The 20,487-nt window shown below is 35.6% G+C and overlaps 3 protein-coding genes across 3 annotated transcripts in view; 1 reads left to right on the top strand and 2 right to left on the bottom strand.

The window, feature by feature from the left end:
• LOC129221641 (adenosine receptor A2b-like) overlaps positions 1-20,487 on the top strand; it is a 273,995-nt gene that overhangs the window by 188,306 nt on the left and 65,202 nt on the right. The gene's annotated exons all lie outside the window — the stretch shown is intronic.
• Positions 48-5,818, bottom strand: LOC129219958 (ATP-dependent DNA helicase pif1-like). The gene is made up of 2 exons (XM_054854275.1): positions 4,456-5,818; positions 48-103 (listed from the first exon to the last, which is right to left on the bottom strand). Exons 1-2 carry the CDS (start codon positions 5,816-5,818, stop codon positions 48-50), a joined length of 1,419 nt encoding a protein of 472 aa, XP_054710250.1.
• LOC129221647 (uncharacterized) lies at positions 2,864-15,601 on the bottom strand. Its single transcript, XM_054856173.1, has 4 exons — positions 15,366-15,601; positions 11,125-11,229; positions 9,686-9,777; positions 2,864-3,055 (listed from the first exon to the last, which is right to left on the bottom strand). Exons 1-3 carry the CDS (start codon positions 15,525-15,527, stop codon positions 9,691-9,693), a joined length of 354 nt encoding a protein of 117 aa, XP_054712148.1. The 5' UTR covers positions 15,528-15,601; the 3' UTR covers positions 2,864-3,055; positions 9,686-9,690.

Raw genomic sequence — 20,487 nt, 5'->3', positions numbered from 1 at the left:
ATGTAGTTCTCGTGTTTTTTAAAAACCACTGAGCAAAAAAAGGGGGGTTAATTTTCATCTTCTTGGTATTTTTCCATTTGCGTGAGCTGAGCTGCGTACTCTCCTACGGAAAGTATAACAAAAAGCTTCTATTTATTTTGACTTTAAAAAATGTTGAGTGCGATTCGGGAAAAGAGCTCCTCTGGAATGAAAACCGATGTCGAATGAAACTCGGCAAAAGGGCTCCTGAGCAGGAAACCCTACGATAATTCAATAATGAAAAACAAAATAGTAATATATGAAAGATCGTGGTAAAACATGTTTTTGGATGCACCAAATATTTGCCCTCGTGTTATTTTTTCCAAATATGAGGTCTTAAAAGGGAAGTCAGTACTCCCTATACCGTCAATGTAATTTGCACAGGTTCATGTACCTTTTTCTGAAAATCTGTTAAAGATACAATTATGAAATTTTTTCTGTACCTTAAGTAGACTCTTACTATAGACTCTTATTGTTCTCTATACTGTAGTAAAAATTTACAGAAAGAAAGCTTAGTTTTTTTCTAAATTCTAATGTGTAAGTCACTGTATTTTTTTCAAAAAATGCCATTTTACAACACGAAATTAGCTGTATAAAAAATATTTTTCGAATATGAGATAAATTTTGCTTCAGTATATGCAGTTAGATGTATAGAATAGGTGGGAAAAATTTCAAAGACTAACCCAATAGGAACATTTACTTTTAAAAATACCATTTCGAGATATTGCAGTTTAAAGGGGAAAATCATACCTCATCCAAACAGGTTTTAAAAAAATTTAAGTTTTTTTTAACTTACTTGTAATATGAGCACTATCAAGGAGTTTGTATCATTAAAAAGGTTTTGTAATGGAGTTCAAAAATATATAAAAATCAAAAACTTCAATTTATGAAAGTTTTAAGGGTACTGACTCCCCTTAAAGGGTGCCAAATATTTAAGAAGAGTCGCCAAATTTAGCAAGTTTCGGTGAGTGATGGGAGACATCTTTCACACGCTTTACAGATGAATACAGCCAGGCACGTGGGCAGGTAAACGGCAGTATCTGCAGAAATTAATGTTCGAGTTTGAATACTAACAATCGGGAAATGATGGAATTAGACGCTTTTTTCGAGCCTTTTTTTAATCGGAAAGCAAATAAATAAGTTTTTGCAATAAAGCTAACGTATAAAAGATGACGAAAATGCCAAAAAAAAAATTAAAAATTAAAAATGTGCATTTACTGTCTTTACCGAATACCCTACCACATGCGGACGGGGAAATCGTGCAGACTACTTGCGGACGAGAAGTTGGTATCTTAAATTCTCGCCAAGTCTTTGAATTTGTTGCTTTTCTTAAAATTTCGGCAAACTTTAAGACCATATGCCTCGATAAAGAGGGCTGATACCAATTAAGTAAAAAAAAAAAAAATATATGTCTCAATATACCCCTTCGATTCCTATGTATTTCTTCTTTTTCCCCCATTGTTACACTATTCGTGTGGATCCCTGGTGAGATAAAAACTGATGTCGTGTCACAGTCGACATCATAGGACTGTAAAGGGGCACAACAGTAAGGAAAGGATTCATTTACTGATTTATTAGCAACTAGCGGTACCCGCACGGCTTTGCCCATAGTAGAAAATTAAGAGGTCATTTGGTTAGCTTGTATATTTACGAATAATGGATGATGAATTTCGCGCTAATTTGCTATGTTCTTTTGCTAGACCTTGCTCCACGTTATGATAATTCTCTCGTTCACCACGTTATTCTAATTTGCGCTCATCCACGTTATGATAATGTCCTCGATAAAATGTTCTTAAAATTGGAATAGAAAAAGAACAAAATCGAATTTTCGGAAAATCGCTTCGAGATGCACACCCCCATACTATAAAACTACTACCAAATTTCATGAAAATCGGTAGAACGGTCTAGAGGCTATACGCGTCGCAGACATCGAGACATCCAGACTTTCAGCTTTATTTATTAGTAACGAAAACAGCGAAGAGCTGTCACGTGAATCACGCATTTCTGTGAAAGCATCAATTTAGTACGTTTAGTACTACAGTGTGTCCTCTTTTACGCGTACTAACTGGATCCAAAAGCGATCTGGAGAATCTAAAATCTGAAAAGTCCGGATATTTTTTTCGTATGGACGTTTAACTTTAAAGATAATTCTTTTTTTTTTTTGAACAAACGAAATTTTACGCAATCAAAAGTGCGTAAACTGGTTTCAAAAAATTGGTTCTCTCAATTTTTAATTGCACTTTTTCTCGGCATGAACATTTTATTTTAAATGCAAATGTATTCTTTCCTGAACAAACAAAACCATATGTATTCAAGAGTGCATAAATTGAAGCTCTCAATTTGCAAATTGCATTTTTCTCGGCATGGACATTTTATTTTAAATGAAAATGTATTCTTTCCTGAACAAACAAAACCATATGCATTCAAGAGTGCATAAATTGGTGCTCTCAATTTGCAAATTGCATTTTTCTCGGCATGGACATTTTATTTTAAATGCAAATGTATTCTTTCCTTAACAAACAAAACCATATGTGTTCAAGAGTGCATAAATTGGTGCTCTCAATTTGCAAATTGCATTTTTCTCGGCATGGACGTGTTATTTTAAATACAAAACATTCTTTTCTGCACAAACAATACTTTGCGCATTCATGGGTGCATAAAATGGTTATAAAAATTGGTTCTCTCAATTCTAAATTGCATTTTTCTTGACAATCACGTTTTCTTTTAAATACAGCAGCACCCTCTTTTGCACAAACAAAACCTTACGCATTCAACAGTGCATGAACTGGTTACAAAAACTTTTTTCTTAATTTACCGAAACAAAGAATGAGAAAAAATATCTGAATAAGTCTTTATTTCCACAAGCAATTTACATAAACAGTAAAACGGTTTGTTCTTAAATCAAATTCTTGAAACAAAGTTAATCTCATGATGAAATACCTCAATGTGCTTGCACAGGATAACACTTTGCTGTTTTTAGTTGGTTTCCTTCGGGACCTCCAGGGACAAGTTTTACAGTGCATTTTCTAAAAATATCCTAAAAAATGAAATGAATGATATTTTCTAATGTACATTGAAATCAGTAGATTTATGTGTGTACGTAGGTACATAAACAAAGAGTGAGTGTTTTCAATTTTGTGCGTATTTTCTTCAACACTCGTAGGTTTTACATCATTCGTCGAACTGGGAAGCAAAGTATAGCTAAACTCTCTTAATACGATCACGTTTAGTATGAAATCATGACTAAAACGAATATTTTGTTCATTAAGTTTGGTTCGCTATCTAATTACATTAAAAATTTCACGCATAATACGTACATTGAATTGAAAGCCTCGGATAAGACGAACAAAAATTTCTGACCTCTTTATTGATAATGTTCGTGGTTGAATACTGTAATATACTTTTTTTGAAATTATTCATCATTTTGTTGGGTAGTAGAAGTCCCATTGTGTATCGAGAAGAAAATATAAAATACTAGGGGGCTATCGCCCCCTGCTCGCTATCGCTCGCCAACCCCCGGAACTGCTTACGCAGTTCCCTGTGGATCGCTTCGCGATCCATGCTCGCTTCGCTCGCTCGCTGTATGCCAATACATTAGCCTAGCTAAAATTTTCCGTAAAAATTAAAGTTGGTAATTGCATTTAGGTCACCATCCATTTAACCAATATGAAAATTACGTTCATAATGTTAATTTGTCTGCTTTAGCCAGATTTTCGACAGTTTAACTTTGCTGTATGTAAGATGACTGCCTTGGCAATGTGCACAACTTTACCATTATAGATACAAAAGTGTCTGTCATTGCTTTGGAGAGATTGCACTTCTACCTGTTGGTCCGCGGAAGGTATTTTATTTCCCTTCTACCACCCATTGGAAAACCAATGAAGGCATTCCCCTATCCGCCACCTGGGGACGCGCCCTCTAGGGGTTACAGGCTCCCCCGAGGGATGTATTTACATTATTTACACTCTTATATATTTACATATTTACACTCTTATATATTCTAATCTGAGAAAACTTCCTCATATACACAATTAAAAATGTCCCGTTTGGGAGCCACAACTGACACTGCTTCAAAAGATCTTGTTCTTGATAATGCCACATAGAGCTGGCCATGACTAAAAACAGGCTCAGAGAGCACCAAACATATTTTCTCAAACGTTTGTCCTTGCGACTTATTGATGGTCATTGAAAATGCAACACGAATAGGGAATTGCATTCGTTTAAATTTGAAGGGCATGTTAGTCTGAGACGGAATCATTGGGATTCTTGGAATCAGGAAGGTCTCTTTTCCATCAATTGATTTTGCCTGAATAATGTTTTTCTTCAATTTTGTAACAATGAGACGCGTGCCATTACATAATCCTTTTGAGGGAGCTAAATTTCTCAACAGCATCACAATGCAACCCGTTTTCAACTTTAACTCATATGGTGGCATACCTGTAGGTGTCAAAGAATTTAAAAACTCTTCAGGAAATGTCAACTGATCTTGAGGGTCTTCACTGATAATCGTATCAACTGCTTTGTAAACAGTTTCGCTTCCTGGTATACATTCTAGTACTTTATTGTTGATGTCCATGGATCGTTCATTAGTAACAGTAAGTATAGCTCGACCTATCAGCTCCTGTGGAGTGACAGTGGAGAAATCTATGTCACTGTACAATTGCTGTATAGGATTTTGCACAGTAGGATAGCATTGCAAAGGTAACTTAACCATTGAGCCACTTTTTTTCTCTCCAAGGTCTAACAACCAAGTACTAAAATCTCTTTCCGATTCGAGGGTACGCATGTTTTTTGTGAGGTATAATTTATGGAATTTTAGCCAAAGATTGTGTTTTTTCAAGGAGCTGGCAACAGTCAATGTTCTAGAACCTCTTAAAATGACAGGAAGAACTTGCCGAAAATCTCCACCTAATAGCATGACCTTGCCTCCAAATGGTTCTTTACAATTTGTGATATCTTGTAGCAGTCTATCAACGGCTAAGAAAGCATAGACATGCGTCATGGGTGCTTCATCCCACACAATTAACTTTGCTTTCAGCAATACGTCTGCTTCTTTAGTATTTGGCTTCAAATTGCAAGTTGATGTTACGTTTAAATCTATTGGAATTTTAAAAACTGAATGAGCAGTTCTTCCTCCTTTTAATAGGGTTGCAGCAATACCTGTTGATGCAACAGGAATAACATGATCACCTCTACCCCGTATTGTGTGAAGCAAAGTTGAATAAATAAAGGTTTTTCCTGTTCCTGCAGGACCATCTAAAAAATAACACTTGGGTGTGTCTTCAGAGTTGTTGTACACTGAACGTAATACCTTTTCAACAACACACCGCTGTTCATTATTTAATTTTTCAGTGTAAATTTTAGCTTTCTCCTGCTCTTCCTCAATATCAAAGTTTACTTTGCTCAAAACAGTTGCAGGCAAATTTACAGCTGGTAAATGCAGCTTTTGGAGACTCAGATTGTATGATGCAAGCAGTTCCTCTATATCTGCAAGTGCATAGTCAGGTCCAGTCTCTTCAGAATAATGATGCACATAGTCTTCACAAAGAGAAACTTGATGCTGCCTCCATAGATCTGGAACATCTTCCACTTCGGCAAATCCACAAATCATTGCAAATAGCATGCGCAACTGTTTTGGAGATTGAATTTGAGCGGCTTCGCTCAAGGCATCATGCCACTGCTGGTCACCTTGAAGAAGACCGTACTCTCGACATGCTTGCTGAAAGGTACTGCATTTAAATCCATCTACTGTCAAAATATCTTCAAAACTGATTGCTCCTGATTTACGCAGTAGCAGCATTCTCAAATAGTACCTCTCGGTATCCTGTATGCTAACTACTGGCAGTCTTCCAATAACGTTTGGTCCTCCGCGTTGTCGCCTTTTCCATTTTGTTCCAGTTTTCTCAAAAACGTAATATTGGGGTATATCTGAGTACAATATGGTGCGAGCTTCAGGAAAATTCTGGTTTAGTTCAAACCATGCTGTGAGTGTGGTTTTTCTCATAGCAGCTCTTTCAATCGCCTGTGCTTCTTGACCGTCTTGGTAAACAATCGGTTGTTGCTCAGGTAAATGTACAGCTAAACGCACCACAGTATGTGATTTATTTGATAAAGTGAATTCGTTTAAGCGCCACATGGCTTCAGGTGCACTTACATATCTACCTTCAACAAAACTTAAAATTTCATCATGATTCAGAGCACCATCTGCTTGTATTGCTACCGAGGCTGCATCATGTCCTTTGTACACATATTTATAAAGGTATTTGACACTCTTAACTGAAGCGCAAATTTCAACGTTAATATGTGCATTATATTTTTTTATCAACCAAGGATTATAAGGGACAACCCATCTATTATCTATTGAATATTTTCCAACCTGCACAGGCTCAGAGTGTTTTCTGCGATAAATAGGGTACCCATTAACATTTTCTTCCGTCTCTTCCTTGAACTGTTTCGGAAAATTTTTACAGCACTGTCCATCTCTCATGCATGGAGAAGATGCATTTATAGTTCCACATGGTCCATGTATCATACATTTTGAAACAATTTGAAATAGTCTTGCGTCTGTTACAGGATCTGGAAGCTCTGCACTCACAAATTTATCAATGTCATCCTTCGTACGAATTTTGTTTTCCGGATCTAATGTCAACAAAATGTGTGCATGAGGCAAACCTCTTTTTTGGAACTCAATTACGTATATATATGCCAAAACTGTTCCAAATATTGCGTGCTTGCAAATATCTTCCAGTAATTCTTTTAATTTCATATTAAATACACGCACAATAATATCTGGTCTATTTTCTGGACGTTGCGCTTCTTTCATGCAATTTATAATTTCAGGCCAGGATGGATTGCAGGTAAATGTCAAAAAAATGTCTGGCTTACCAAACTTGCGTACCATTGCCATAGCATCTTGGTAGTTCTGCTGCATATGGCGTGGGCTTCCTTGGAAAGAAGATGGTAGTATAATAAGCTTTCCAGTACGTACATGATCATTACGTGCTCGACACTCTAAAGCGTCTAAAAGACCCCGATAAAGTTCGATTCTCAGATCTTTCTGATTTTGCTTCAAAAAAAGCAAACGTGATCCTTCAGTTTTAATATAAGCATCAACAATATATTGTTGGAAAAGTTTACCACTACTGTGTAAAATGCTAAATCCATTTCTCTCGGAAAGTCTGTATGAATAATACTGCAGTTGTGTGACACGGGTGCGCGTAGTCGTTCTCCTCTCTTCTACATGTTCCATTCGAGTGTTCCAACCACATTCCCCCCAAGGAAACATCAAAGGGTAGATCATTGGATCACAACACTGGTTTAGTGGTGAAATGTTTTGGCATGTATCACCAAGTGGGTACACACAAATGTCTCGGGTGGATGGTGGTTCTCCGTTATCACCAACAAATATCGCAGCAACCTCAGTGGATGAAGTGGGAGCATTGAAGCGTCGCATATCCAAATTTTTATCTTCTAAAAACACCATCTTTACTGATGTAGTTTGGTGCTCTTGGATCAATCGATGCATTTGAAGGTAGGACTGGGCAAATGGGTTTATTTCCCTTAACATTAAATCCAGCTTTTCAAATACATGTTGTAAGCACTGTGGATTGCTACCCATGCGCTGACACACTCGAATCGAAAATATACAGCTGTCCGTATCCTTCTTTATGATGGTCATTTGCATACAGGGGAGACACTCTGTGGTAGACTTGACCATGTAAACGGAAGCAATACGGTCCAGTTCCTGGTGGTGGCTTAATTTGCGCCCCCATCGAAGCGAATGCTAAACCAGAGTTGTATTCTCTGATTCGCTGCCGATAATTTTTAGCGGCTGGGGAATTTTCAGTCAGCAGTTCCTTCAACAGATCAGGTGCGTCACACAATGCCGGTAACCGCACCTTTCCGTCATGGCAACATTTAGTATATTTATTTGCAGTATTACGCTCTTTCTGCCAATAAAGAGCACCACAAAATTCGCATTCTTCACACATTGCTCCACAATCATGTTCATCGGCAACATGATTGTGAACGCGTAGGCGCTTTGAGCGTCGTCTATTCTCTGCTTCAATACGATTGGCTCGTCTTAAATTGGATTCAAGAACGGTTTCCTGCCTTCTTTGAGCTTTTCTTTGCTGATTAAGGTTGAAATGGGCCACAGCCCGACTCAAACTCATCTCAAAAAAAAAAAAAAGTTCGTTGAGTATTCTGTGATTCAAGATTTCAAAACAACGTAGAAGTTTGTTTACATGATTTATCGGCGAAGTGTTGCCAACAGAGGTTTAGAAATTCACCCCTTCATTTGCCGGCACGTAAGAGAATTATATCTTCACACATTGCTCCACAATCATGTTCATCGGCAATGTTGTTTTGAACGCGTAGGCGCTTTGAGCGTCGTCTATTCTCTGCTTCAGTACGATTGGCTCGTCTTAAATTGGATTCAAGAACGGTTTCCTGCCTTCTTTGAGCTTTTCTTTGCTGATTAAGGTTGAAATGGGCCACAGCCCGACTCAAACTCATCTCAAAAAAAAAAAAAAGTTCGTTGAGTATTCTGTGATTCAAGATTTCAAAACAACGTAGAAGTTTGTTTACATGATTTATCGGCGAAGTGTTGCCAACAGAGGTTTAGAAATTCACCCCTTCATTTGCCGGCACGTAAGAGAATTATATATATAGATTTTGCATAGAAAATAAAGCCCGTACATTTGTTTACCCGCGGACATTTCAATTTATTCGGAGATAAAATTGTTCATCTTCCATTGTGGATTACAACCTGTTCCGCGATTGTCGATTATCATCGTCTTTTTTCAATATTTTGCAAAAACATTCATTTATTTATAAGAAAAGAGTGATTTACCTCTGAATGAATGTACAATTTCTGCAGCAATACTTTTTAAATATAGGTCAGCATTTCTTCACTTTTTTTTTTTTTCACAGAATCACTCATTCACGGTTGTTACAAATAACGACTAATTGAAATATCAAAAAAAAAAAAAAAAATTCTAAATTCCTTCTGATTTCAAGTGATTTTTCAGACAAAGTAGATCATTATAATCTGTAAATTATACATAAAACTATATTAAAAAAAGCCTCTTGCTCTAGTGTAGCAGTGAGTTTTCTTAAGTTCTTAGAGCTTCAGAGGATATTCAAAAACCGAAGAGAGAAGAGGTCGAAGAGCATAAAATGGCAATAAGCGTTATCTTTTTGTACGTTTTCAAGCAACTTTATTTTTTTTGTCCGTTAAAGAACGAAGCAATATTTGTTAGTTGAACACAGCTCGAATTGAGTTTACTGAACTGCTCATCTAACATTTTAAATTTTCATTGCAGTTTGTATACTCAAGTGCAACTCATGAGTATTAACCCAGGGAATTAAATATTTTTTAAGTGCAAAATTTTTATTTATTCAAGGGTACACGAGTTTTTGTTTTATTCCTTATAAAAAAGCACTGTCACAATTACAAATTGCATTTTTTCTCGGTATGGACGTTTTGTTTTAAGTACCAATGTGTATAAAATGCTTACACAAACTTTTTTCTTAAAATAACCGAAAAACTGATGAGACAGATATCTTAATTCGACTTTATTTGCACAATCAATTTACAAAAACAGTAAAATGGTTGTGTCTTAAACCAAAGTCTTCGGAAAAAGGAAATTTCAATATAAAGTACCTCGCTTACAAAGGAGTACAATTTGCTGTTTTCAGTTGGTACCCATGATTACCTCCAGGGACAAGTTTTACAGTGCACTTTCTAAAAGTATGCTGAAAAAAGAAAGAATTATCTTTTTTTTTAAATGTACATTGAATGTGTTAAATATATGTGTACATAAGTAGACATAGTTATTGTCAGAGAGTGTGAGTCTATGCACTTGTGTGCGTATTTTCCTCAGCACAAATTGATAAATAACATACAATTTAAATGTAATAAACATGAATGATTTTTTTTTTGACAATTTGACTAAAAAATTAGCTGTTTGTAATACCGCTATACTTGCGTTTCTTATGTTGGCAAACTATTCTGGATTCTTGGTACGATTCAAAATAAAACCATTTTTTATAGCAATTATTTCTGTGCAGGCCCGAAAGAATTTTGTTAATTTAAACTTTCTCTCCTTCATAGTTTTATTTAGCTGCTTAAACTTGAACTTTAGCTGTAGCATCCTCTGGGCGAGTAGTCCACAAAGAGAAAAAAGAGAAGGCAAGTCGTCATCACTAACTCGAAAGATTTGTATCTCACCCACTTTTGGTTGATTTAAAATGTTAAAAATAAATTCTAAGAAAATATTAGATTACTCTTTATTACCGGGGTTTGCTCGTTAACCCCTTTAGTTAGAATTATGAAATATTGGACTAAAAATGCTGATATTTGGTACGCAGTGTACTATGGTAAAGGGTATCTTATAGACAAAATTTTGAGTTTGTAGGAGAAAAATTAAAAGAGTTATAGCACGTCCAATATTCCGGACCTATATTTTTGAAATCAATATTTCCTACACAAAAACGATAAAATACCGAACAAACTTCATTATAAAATGTTCTACTAACAATTATAAAACATAATATAAGCGTTTGAAACGATTAATTAAAGATTATATATTTTTTTAAAAAATCAGGAAAAAACCTCGCTTTTCAGATGAAAACCCATGGTTGGAAAAATGAGCCACTCTCTATCTCTCAATCCTTATATGTCAGTGTTGTCAATCCCAAAACAAAAAACTATTTCACAGATTATAATAAGTAGAATGTAAAGAGTCAACTACAAAAAAATCAACTAATGAAATCAATTATTAAATGATTAGCAGCTGTTTAAAGTGTGTGTCCGGTATACCGGACATAACTTTAAACAGCTGTCTGAAGGGGTCAGTTTAAACAGCAGGTCTGAAGGGGTTAAAGACGAGTCATGCTCCCATTAGCTAAACATTCCCCCAAACCAAGTATGTCTGGTTTCCTCGTTATACTCAGGTTCTCGTTAATCCATTGCAAGATTGATTGCATAACAATAAGCAGAAGTGTGAAATTGACCGAAGTAAACATTTTTTGAAAGACGGAAACACGAAGTTACTTGTTTACAGAGGATTTCTTTTCGTAAAAATGGCGATAGATACGTACTTTTCCATCTTGGAATTTACAGTTATCGTAGTCCGTAGGAATTGCTTCGTCAACTCTACACACTGTGTACCCAACAATCATGTCCAACGTATAAGAGTCATCCTCCTGCAACACAGAAACATGGCATGTAAGACAAAAATTTAGAAAAGTTATTTTACATACTGTCATCTGGGTAACATGTACTCACAATTTCGTCATTTTAAACAGCGTAACCAATATTCATTCTACGCATGTATGTTTTCTGTATAAAACAAAAGAAACACTCCTTAAGTATTGTACAGTCAACATTTAAAAAGATATATTTTAAATCTTTTAAATTAAATTATTAACTTGCTTCAACGTTATGCTGCCATTTAGGGTCACTTTGGGGCATCGAAGGCGATAAACATATAAAGCCATTTATTTTGATACATTAGAACCTCGTTTATGACTGGTTTTATACTGGTATGACTGGTATTGTACTTTTCTCCGCACGCACCCCACCTCTTAGCCGTAGGCCTTAGGTTCCACCGCCCGGGGGGTCCGCGTAGCGGGCCCCCCGCACTGCTGGGTGCGGTTATGACCTCGTTTTAGTCTGGTTTATCCGGATGGAATTTGTAGAACAAAGAAATATCATATTCCTTTAAATAATAATTGTAAATTGTGATAACAGGAACGGAATTTTTTATTTTGATAAAATGTAGAGCTCGTGCATAAGTATTGCAATAAAATATAGTACAATAACAACATGGCGTACTTGGAGCTTTAGTACGACACAACTGCTGCTGAACTATCAATACTTAACTGTTTGCGAGAAACGATTCTATTTAACTTTCAAAAAAGCATCGTTTTCTGCCGTAATAAAATGTAGGGTAACACACCAGTAACAGACATGTTCTCGGGTAAACTAAATTTTCTGAGCCCTTGAATGTATTTAGACTTTTAAAACTATTTTTCTCTCATGCAACTACATCACTTCTAACATTTGGCTGCTTCTAAATTTTCTAAATTAGTTAATTCTGTTTTTATTTACTCAATTACCCCCCGTTACAGACACCGACAATTCTGATGATACCCTGTAACAGATGGGATGAGGAAAGGATGAGCAATAGACAGAATTCCCTTTTCCCTTCAAAATGTGAAAAAGGTGTTTTTTACTTCCTTTTACAAAAAAGGAAGTATTGTATGCGCGAAAAAAAAAATTCACTCAAAAATCGGCTTTAATTTCCATTTTACTCATCCCCGAATGAATGTTGAGTTTTTTTTGTTTTTTTTCGACCCGACCACACATATGTACCTAAGAACGTATAGACGCCCGAAATATCTATTATGACGTTTCCCGAGTTAATTACAACGAGTTTTCTCGTGACGTCTGTATGTACGTATGTATGTGCGTATGTGCGTATGTGTGTATGTATGTCGCATAACTCAAGAACGACGTCCTAGAAAGTTGAAATTTGGTACGTAGGCTCCTAGTGGGGTCTAGTTGTGCACCTCCCCTTTTGGTTGCATTCGTGTGTTTCTAAAGGGGTCTTTTGCCCCTTTTTGGGCGGAAATCATTGTTAATTTCAATGTAAACTCAAGTGGTGTATAATTTGTCGGACACTTGGCGTTATATCGCCAGTCTTTTGGTCGCCAAGTTTTGTCACCAACTCGGCGACAAATTTGGCGATTTTTTTTTTAAATTTCGTTTTAAATTGGCCATTGTTGGTGATATTTCGAGAGTAAATTATTGAATCACATTAAAATTGCCAATAATGGGGAAATGATATTGAATTGGAGTAAAAGGAAGTCATGTGATGCACACATCAGCTCGTTATTTTTAGATCTAAAACCTTATTAAATTCAAAGGAACATGAAACACCGGCACACCTCCTGGTAGCTGCTCATAACCTTCCACCACTGCCTTGTAAATACCAACTGGCTCATCAAAATCACTGGGATAACACTAGGTGGTTACACCGTATTCATGGGTCCATATACGACCATATGCAACATCAGTTTTGCACTCCTAAAATTCTTATTATTACACCGTATTCATGGGTTTCAGCAACATCAGTTTTACTCGCCTAAAATTCTTATTATTACACCGTATTCATGGGTTTCAGTAACATAAGTTTTACTCGCCTAAAATTCTTATTATTACACCGTATTCATGGGTTTCAGCAACATCAGTTTTACTCGCCTAAAATTCTTATTATTACACCGTATTCATGAGTTTCAGCAACATCAGTTTTACTCGCCTAAAATTCTTATTATTTAAATCTAAACTTCTGACTATCTGTTACTGAACCCTTGTCTGTTACTTGTGCCGTTACCCTAAGTCTACTTATTTAAGAAAGTGCTTCGTTTATACCCCATATTACCCGGATTTTCAGTTGTCCAGATTTCTCTTGAACTCAGTTAGTTCGGACAAACGAAGTTGTACTGTATCACTGAATGTTTAAACGCAAAAGTTCAGTTTTTTAGGTGTGTAAGACAAACCACCTCACACTTAAGGGTTAAATGATATTATTTTCGCCATATACAGTGAACCTCCTATTCGACGTTTCTCAAAGGACTGTGTAAGAAAATTGAAATTCTTTGCAAGTTTTTTTCCCGGTCTTTAATGAGAAAAAAAAGTTTTCCCCCATTTGTAAGCTCTTCAAAGCAATATTGAAAGAAGGCACTGGCTCAGTGGCGTGCTACATTTTCTGCCGCCAGGGGCGATTCCTCAATTCGCCGCTTTTTTGATGAGAAATAGCTAATGCATTGAAGAGTCAATAATATTTAAAGCAAAAATAAGAACTTAATTAAGAAGAAAGGGAACTTATTATTTATCATCATTATTATTATTATTATTGTTATTATTTTTCTTGCAGAAGAAAAAAAAATTCAGGGTATCACCGAAAAATTCCAAAAGTTAAGTCAAAATTCGCAATTTTAGTAAAAGGAAAGAGGCTTGGAGCTCACTCTAGATTAATTTTGCAAAAAAAAAAAAAAAAAAAAAATCAGTTTTAGGTTTTCATTGGCGCCGTTAGGGGTGAGGGTGATTTTTCAAGGAAATTTTCCGAAATTGAAGTGTTAAAAAGCACTTTAGGATATCTTTGGATCTGTGAAAAGATTGGGGAAGGTTTGGGGGCGCTGTCCGGAAAGTTTTTTAACTAGACTGAAAAACAGAACTGCATTGGCTGTATGTAGTGGTGTAAGAACTTCCCACAGGATTTCCCTCCCGAGATATTTTTCTTATTAAAATCTATTTTTAGCTATCTTTGATGACGCTAAAGAGATTAGGGAACTTCCGGGGAGCTCTGTGGAAATTTTTCGGTGCCGAAGTATCAAAAACGCAATCGTAGGCTATCTGTGGGGGGCATTAGGGAGCGACTGAATGTTTCTTAAAATGTTGGGAAGTCAGATGGCTCTTCCGTCTCCCCTGAAAACGTTTTGAAAATGACGTCCTAAAAACGCGAGTTTAACCTTTGTTTGACAGACAACGTCATGCGAGAGAGAGGTCAGATGGGGGTTTCCCACCCGAAATCTTTCTCGAAATTGTAGTTAATTTTAATCTCTTCATCATTAAGGGGAAAATAAGACTTCGCGGACTTTCTTCAGAAATTTCTAAAACCGAAATTTTGAACCAGTTTGTGACGTTAAGTAATTGCGTAGACAATTAGAGCCTCTTCCTTAGAATTTTTCTGAAGCCGAAGTTTCAAAAACCCATCTTTATGCAGTTTTTGAAGAGATTGGGTGAGATGGGTTGCTTTAAATTTAAAGGTGATGTCCAAAACACACATTTTACACTATCTTTAATTATGTTACAGGACGTGCCATGTCGGTCAGAATTCGACTGCCTTGAGGAATTTGTTGATATTGAAGTTTTAATCCAAAATGTTTCGAGATTTAAAGTCTAAAACTGCATTTTAGGCTGTTTGGTGACGTATAGGAAAGTTCGGTTACTCTTCCCGAAAATGTGACATTTACTAAGACTTTAACAACGCAATTTTAAGCTGCCTTCATTTTTATTGTATGGGAAGGGGTCAGAATTCGCCGGCCTGAAAGCACATTTTAAAGTTATTAGTTTATGGAAAAACTGGGACCTGACGAAAAACACGTGAAATGGGAAAAAAAACTTAGATTCAGAGTACTTAAAATTGGGGTTTCACTGAACTTGTTTCAAATGCAACATTCTAAAATAATAATTTTATTCTATTAAATTTCCCACAACGTAAAAAACTCAACGAAAGGAATGATAAATTTATCAAGTTAATAGTAAAATGTCTTACCTTATGATAATCAACAAATTCCAAATTGTAGTTCCTTAAGACATAATCTTCTCGGTAATAGTCTATGAGGTCGCTACATGCAATTTTGACGAGTTTCTGCAGGGATGGACCGGATGCAGCAGCAAAAGCCAAGAAAAACACTAAAAGAAGAGGTGACTTCATGGTTTTGTTAATTTAGTTCCTTAAAAATTTGAGATTGCTGTCTTGTTCAAAGTAATTTATAGTACTTAATAGACGAATTTTATCTTCTTTCGTTTGTTACTATCTGTGAGAAAATTCAGAAATTTACCTTCTTTATTTAAATAAAATCATTGCATAGATGAATAATAATGAGAAATATTCTCACCTGTCACTGATAACTTTCTTTAATCTACTTTAAGGATATTTCTAATAACTGATAAAATTCAAAGGCTAATGGAAACAGAAATTGCTGAGGATTTTTAGATCAGTATATTATTTTTTGACTAAAGGATTGCTCAATATAGCAACTAAAAGTACATTGTTTACCATATGTTTTCCTATTTTCAACTAGTTTTACCTTTTTTTTTTTTTTCACCTCTAACTATAATTTTTTACATTATTTCATTTTTGAGTGCCCAACAATTATTGAAGCGCTAAATGCTAAATGAATATACATACAAACAAATCCATATTGAATTTACAAAAAAATAAATAAATATTAACTTGCAATTTAAATCAATATATTTTCAGATTATTGTTAAAACGCCAAATGCGGTCGTTTCCAGAATTTTAAGAGTATTATTTTCTGAAAGAGCATGCTTAAAAATATAGGATATGACCATTTTTTAAATAATTTGTTCAAGTTTAATTTTTTTTTTTTTAAAGTACTTAAATCGGTGCGCATTCATTGTTTACGTTTCTTTCATGTGACATCACAAATGATGAAATGCCATTCAGTGTTGCCATTCACAGAGAAAAATATTTAATTCGCATCGTTACTCACGTGTATTGGCAACGATATGTTTATAGCAAACGTAGAGCGCAATTTTAATTCGCTGCTTGATTATCATAACATGGAATCGCGGTAGAAAGATGCGGCAAAGTGCATCATTTGTGACGTCATAAAGACTACGCCTTGTTTTCAAAATCGGAAATTTAAAAAGAATTGATTAAAAAATAACTTTTATGAAAATGAAAGTATTTTTTGGGTCCATGTTATTTTTTTACTCATTCTATGAACTTCAGTAACTCAAAGTAGTACTTTTGACTGAAGGAAACAACCCCATTGTATCCCCATACGTACTTCTGAAATATGTAAGGAATATTTACGATTCTAATACATAATGCAGGATTCATTAATAAAATAGTTTTGGGAACTGATTAAGTCCCGACGATCATAGAGCATATTAGTTACTTAGAGGGCGATTTGTGTACATTTGAGGACAAAACCACCAGAAATATGTAACGGCTTGAAATCTTTACTAATAATGAAGCTAAAAGTCTGCGTCTCTGGAAGGCTGGATGTCTGTTAAGCGCATAGCGCCTAGACCGGTCAGCCGATTTCCATGAAATTCGGCACAAAATCAGTTTGTAGCATTGGGGTGAGCACCTCGAAGCAATTTTTCGAAAATTCGATTTTTTTTTCTTTTTATATTCCAATTTTAGGCCACCATTGGTAGAATTAATACCTCTGCAGCAATAGCGAGTGAATTACCATAACATGGACGTAGAAATTACCATAACATGGACGAGTAAATCACCATAACATGGACGAGTAAATTACCATAACATGAACGAGTAAATTACCATAACATGATCGAGTAAATTACCATAACATGGACGAGTAAATTACCGTAACATGGACGAGTAAATTACCATAACATGAACGTAGAAATTACCATAACATGAAGGAGCAAATTAACATAGTATAATGGCGAGAAACTCATCATCCAATATACAAGCGAACCAAGTGGTCTTTTTAATTTTCTACTACGGGCAAAGCCGTGCGGGTACCGCTAGTTCATTATAAAAGTTATAGTGTGTTTCGTTACAAAATAAACTTAGTCACTAATTGTACTTTTATTTATTTACATTACGATGTCATGGAAGCTTGCCTTCCGTCGTCTATTTTTTATGATTGGTGGTAGGTGGAGTCAAAATCTTAACGATGATTTGAGAAAAATACTTCCACAATTATACTCTATATCAGAAGTTTATTTCAACGTCTACTGTTACACGTATATCAATGGCAGTACTGTAGACTCGCACTGCAACGCGGTTCGACTAACGCAAAATGTTTTCTCGCGACTTTTTCTTGAGATTCGCACTGTTTCGAAGTTAACGCGAACTCTTTGTTCACAAGGCGAGATTTTCAGATTATATTGACTACTAAATATTGGCTTTGTTAATGGACTTTCATCCCTTTCGCATAATAAGGGCGGAAGTTTCCACACCATACCAGTCTAAACTTCGCTTTGTTAACGTACGAACATCCATTCGTACCCTCCATTCATTTTTTCAATCTAAATGTAAACGTTAGTTAAATACAATGGCACCTAACCGCTCTGTGTCATCTAAAAAATACGTGAAAGATGAGGGAAAAAATTTTATTTGAATTAAAGAAAAGATAAAGATTATCGATATATGCAGTTGAGTACTGATAACGATCATATCAGCTGCATAACATCATTCATCGTCATCTTCATTTTTCTACAGTCTAATTATTGTCAGGTGGGCCTGATAATAATAGTTGCTCCTTACTCCCATGGCTTCCGAATGGGAGTTCATGAGAGGTCACTGTGACCTCCCAAAAAACTGCCTTACTCCGCATATGTGGAAACAATATTCGAATTTTAAGACAATTTTTTTATTTAATTATTTTTAATGATGCCTAATACTCCTTAATTAGATGTATACTTATATATATATATATATATATATATATATATATATATATATATATATATATATATATATATATATATATATATATATATATATATATATATATATATATATATATATATATATATATATATATATATATATATATATATATATATACGATATGTGTGCATGCTCATATTTTATCATTCTGTGAAATTCGGAATTTCCTCAACGAATCGAGAATTTCCTCCCTCTCAAAAAGTATAGTTTGAGGCGATCCTGATTTTTATTCTTCTTTTTCTTCTTCAAGTGGCACTACAGCCCGTTATGGGCCTTGGCCTGATCCACAATTTTGCTCCAGACCGCCCTCCGACCCACCTTCTCCCTCCATCTGTTGATCATTGTTTCCAGTTTTGCAAGAACATCATCCAATCATCTCTTTCTAGGTCGTCCTCTGATCCTGGTCCCAAAAGTTTCCAGTTCAGGATCTTTTTCAGTCTAAAATTATTGTCTGTTCGCTCAATGTGACCAAGCCATGAAAGACGGTTGGCTTTTATAAAGCGAACTATATTTTTTCCTTTAAGGATATTCTCAATTTCAATATTAATTCGTACTCTCCACTGATCCCCCACCTTCAAAGGACCAGTGATTCTACGTATGACCTTTCGCTCAAAAATCAGTAGGGCTTCTTCATCGTTTTTACTCAGGGTCCAGGTTTCACTTCCATATGTCACAATCGGTCGGATGATTGCTTTGTTCGGTCTGTATTTTAATGATTTCGACAGCAATTTGTTTTTCAGGAGATAGCTGTATAGAAAATATGCCTGGTTTCCTTTTATGATTCTAGCCTGTATTTCTTCGGTGTTACCTCCAGAGTCAAAAATTATAGTTTGGGATGATTTTCATTAATCAATTTAATTTACAGTAGGGGAGACCGGGGCTCGTATGCGAGGGGGTAAGTCTGCGAATCTGCAATACATTGCCTGTTTTTGATTTGGCAGTTCTGTCTTCTGTCATATGGCAACGTAAATGCCACGCTACTGTATGTGTTTTCAGTGAGTTCTATTGTGCCGTGTGAGTTGTGAAGGAAAACTTTTGTTTCTTCGCAGTCTTGGTGAATTTTAATATCTGTAGTTATTTTCTTCTGCAATCTATAATAGTTGAGTGAATTCCCAAAACTTATTAATATTGAATGGCCCATATTTCTTCGTAACAAATGACGCCTTATTCGGAGTATTTTAGAAAGCCATTCCAAAACTAGTGTAACTTGATTTCAGTATGGCGATTTGAGGCAAGTAGGCGATTTTTTTTTTTTTTTTTTTTTTTTTTTTGTGGGGGGGAGGGGGGTTGTTGCGCGAGTTCGCATACTAAACACAGCTTCATTTTTAGCCTCAAAACGTTTAACAGGTGAAACGTTAAACAGGTTTAACTATGTAAACTGCTAATCTAATGAGTACTTTACTTTTACGTAAACGTTTAGCAGTTGAAACGTTAAACAGGTTTAACTATGTAAATGCTAATCTTATTCGTAACAAATGACGCCTTATTCGGACTATTTTAGGAAGGCATTCCCAAACTAGTGTAACTTGATTTCAGTATGGCGATTTCAGGCAAGTAGCGAACTTTTTTGGGGTTGATGCGCGAGTTCGTATACTAAACACAGCTTCATTTTTAGTCGCAAAACGTTTAACAGTTGGAACTTTAAACAGGTTGAACCATGCAAAATACTAATCTAATGAAATAATTACATTGGTTGCTCTATGCTTGAGCTTAAAATGTCTTGCATGTGCATCTGTACAATCTTGCAACAGCCTACACATGCTCTGTTGTTTCACAAAATGAGAAACTCAAAAGAAAAACCGATAGGGAGAAAACTGCACCAAATATAACAACAATAAACCTCTGATTCTTTTACACTAATTCCATTTTCTTCAATCACGATTCTCATCAGTCAAAAGAAAGGCACGATTACTGTAAGGCAAAACAGCTAACATTCCTCACTTTAAGTTGTAACCTAAAAATAAAAGTGCGTACGACCCATTCAAAGTCGGAATACAGTCTCTGGTTCTAGGAAGTGGACCAATATACAGAAAACAATGCCTATTTATGATGTTCCAACCGGACAGACCCCCAACCTCCCGGATCTCTTGCTTGGAAAAAAGTGAAGCAGGATACACCAGTACTAGAGCAGACTCAGTTGCTGGGGCTCATTCATTTATTACGTACTAGTGGCACCCGCACGGCTTTGCCCGTAGTAGAAAATTAAAAAAGTCTT

Source organism: Uloborus diversus, chromosome 4, assembly GCF_026930045.1.
Source record: "Uloborus diversus isolate 005 chromosome 4, Udiv.v.3.1, whole genome shotgun sequence".
Lineage (NCBI taxonomy): Eukaryota > Metazoa > Arthropoda > Arachnida > Araneae > Uloboridae > Uloborus > Uloborus diversus.
The sequence above is the reverse complement of the archived record's forward strand: the minus strand, read 5'-3'. Positions and strand labels throughout refer to the sequence as shown.

Coding starts and splice junctions, on each gene's coding strand:
- LOC129221647 (XM_054856173.1), bottom strand. CDS start 15,527: ATGAAGTCACCTCTTCTTTTAGTGTTTTTCTTGGCTTTTGCTGCTGCA. Junction 11,230..15,365: donor AATTTGTTGATTATCATAAG/GTAAGACATTTT, acceptor TCTGTGTTGCAG/GAGGATGACTCTTATACGTT. Junction 9,778..11,124: donor GTAAATTCCAAGATGGAAAA/GTACGTATCTAT, acceptor TTCTTTTTTCAG/CATACTTTTAGAAAGTGCAC.
- LOC129219958 (XM_054854275.1), bottom strand. CDS start 5,818: ATGCTGCTACTGCGTAAATCAGGAGCAATCAGTTTTGAAGATATTTTG. Junction 104..4,455: donor AAATTCTTTGACACCTACAG/GTATGCCACCAT, acceptor TACTTTCCGTAG/GAGAGTACGCAGCTCAGCTC.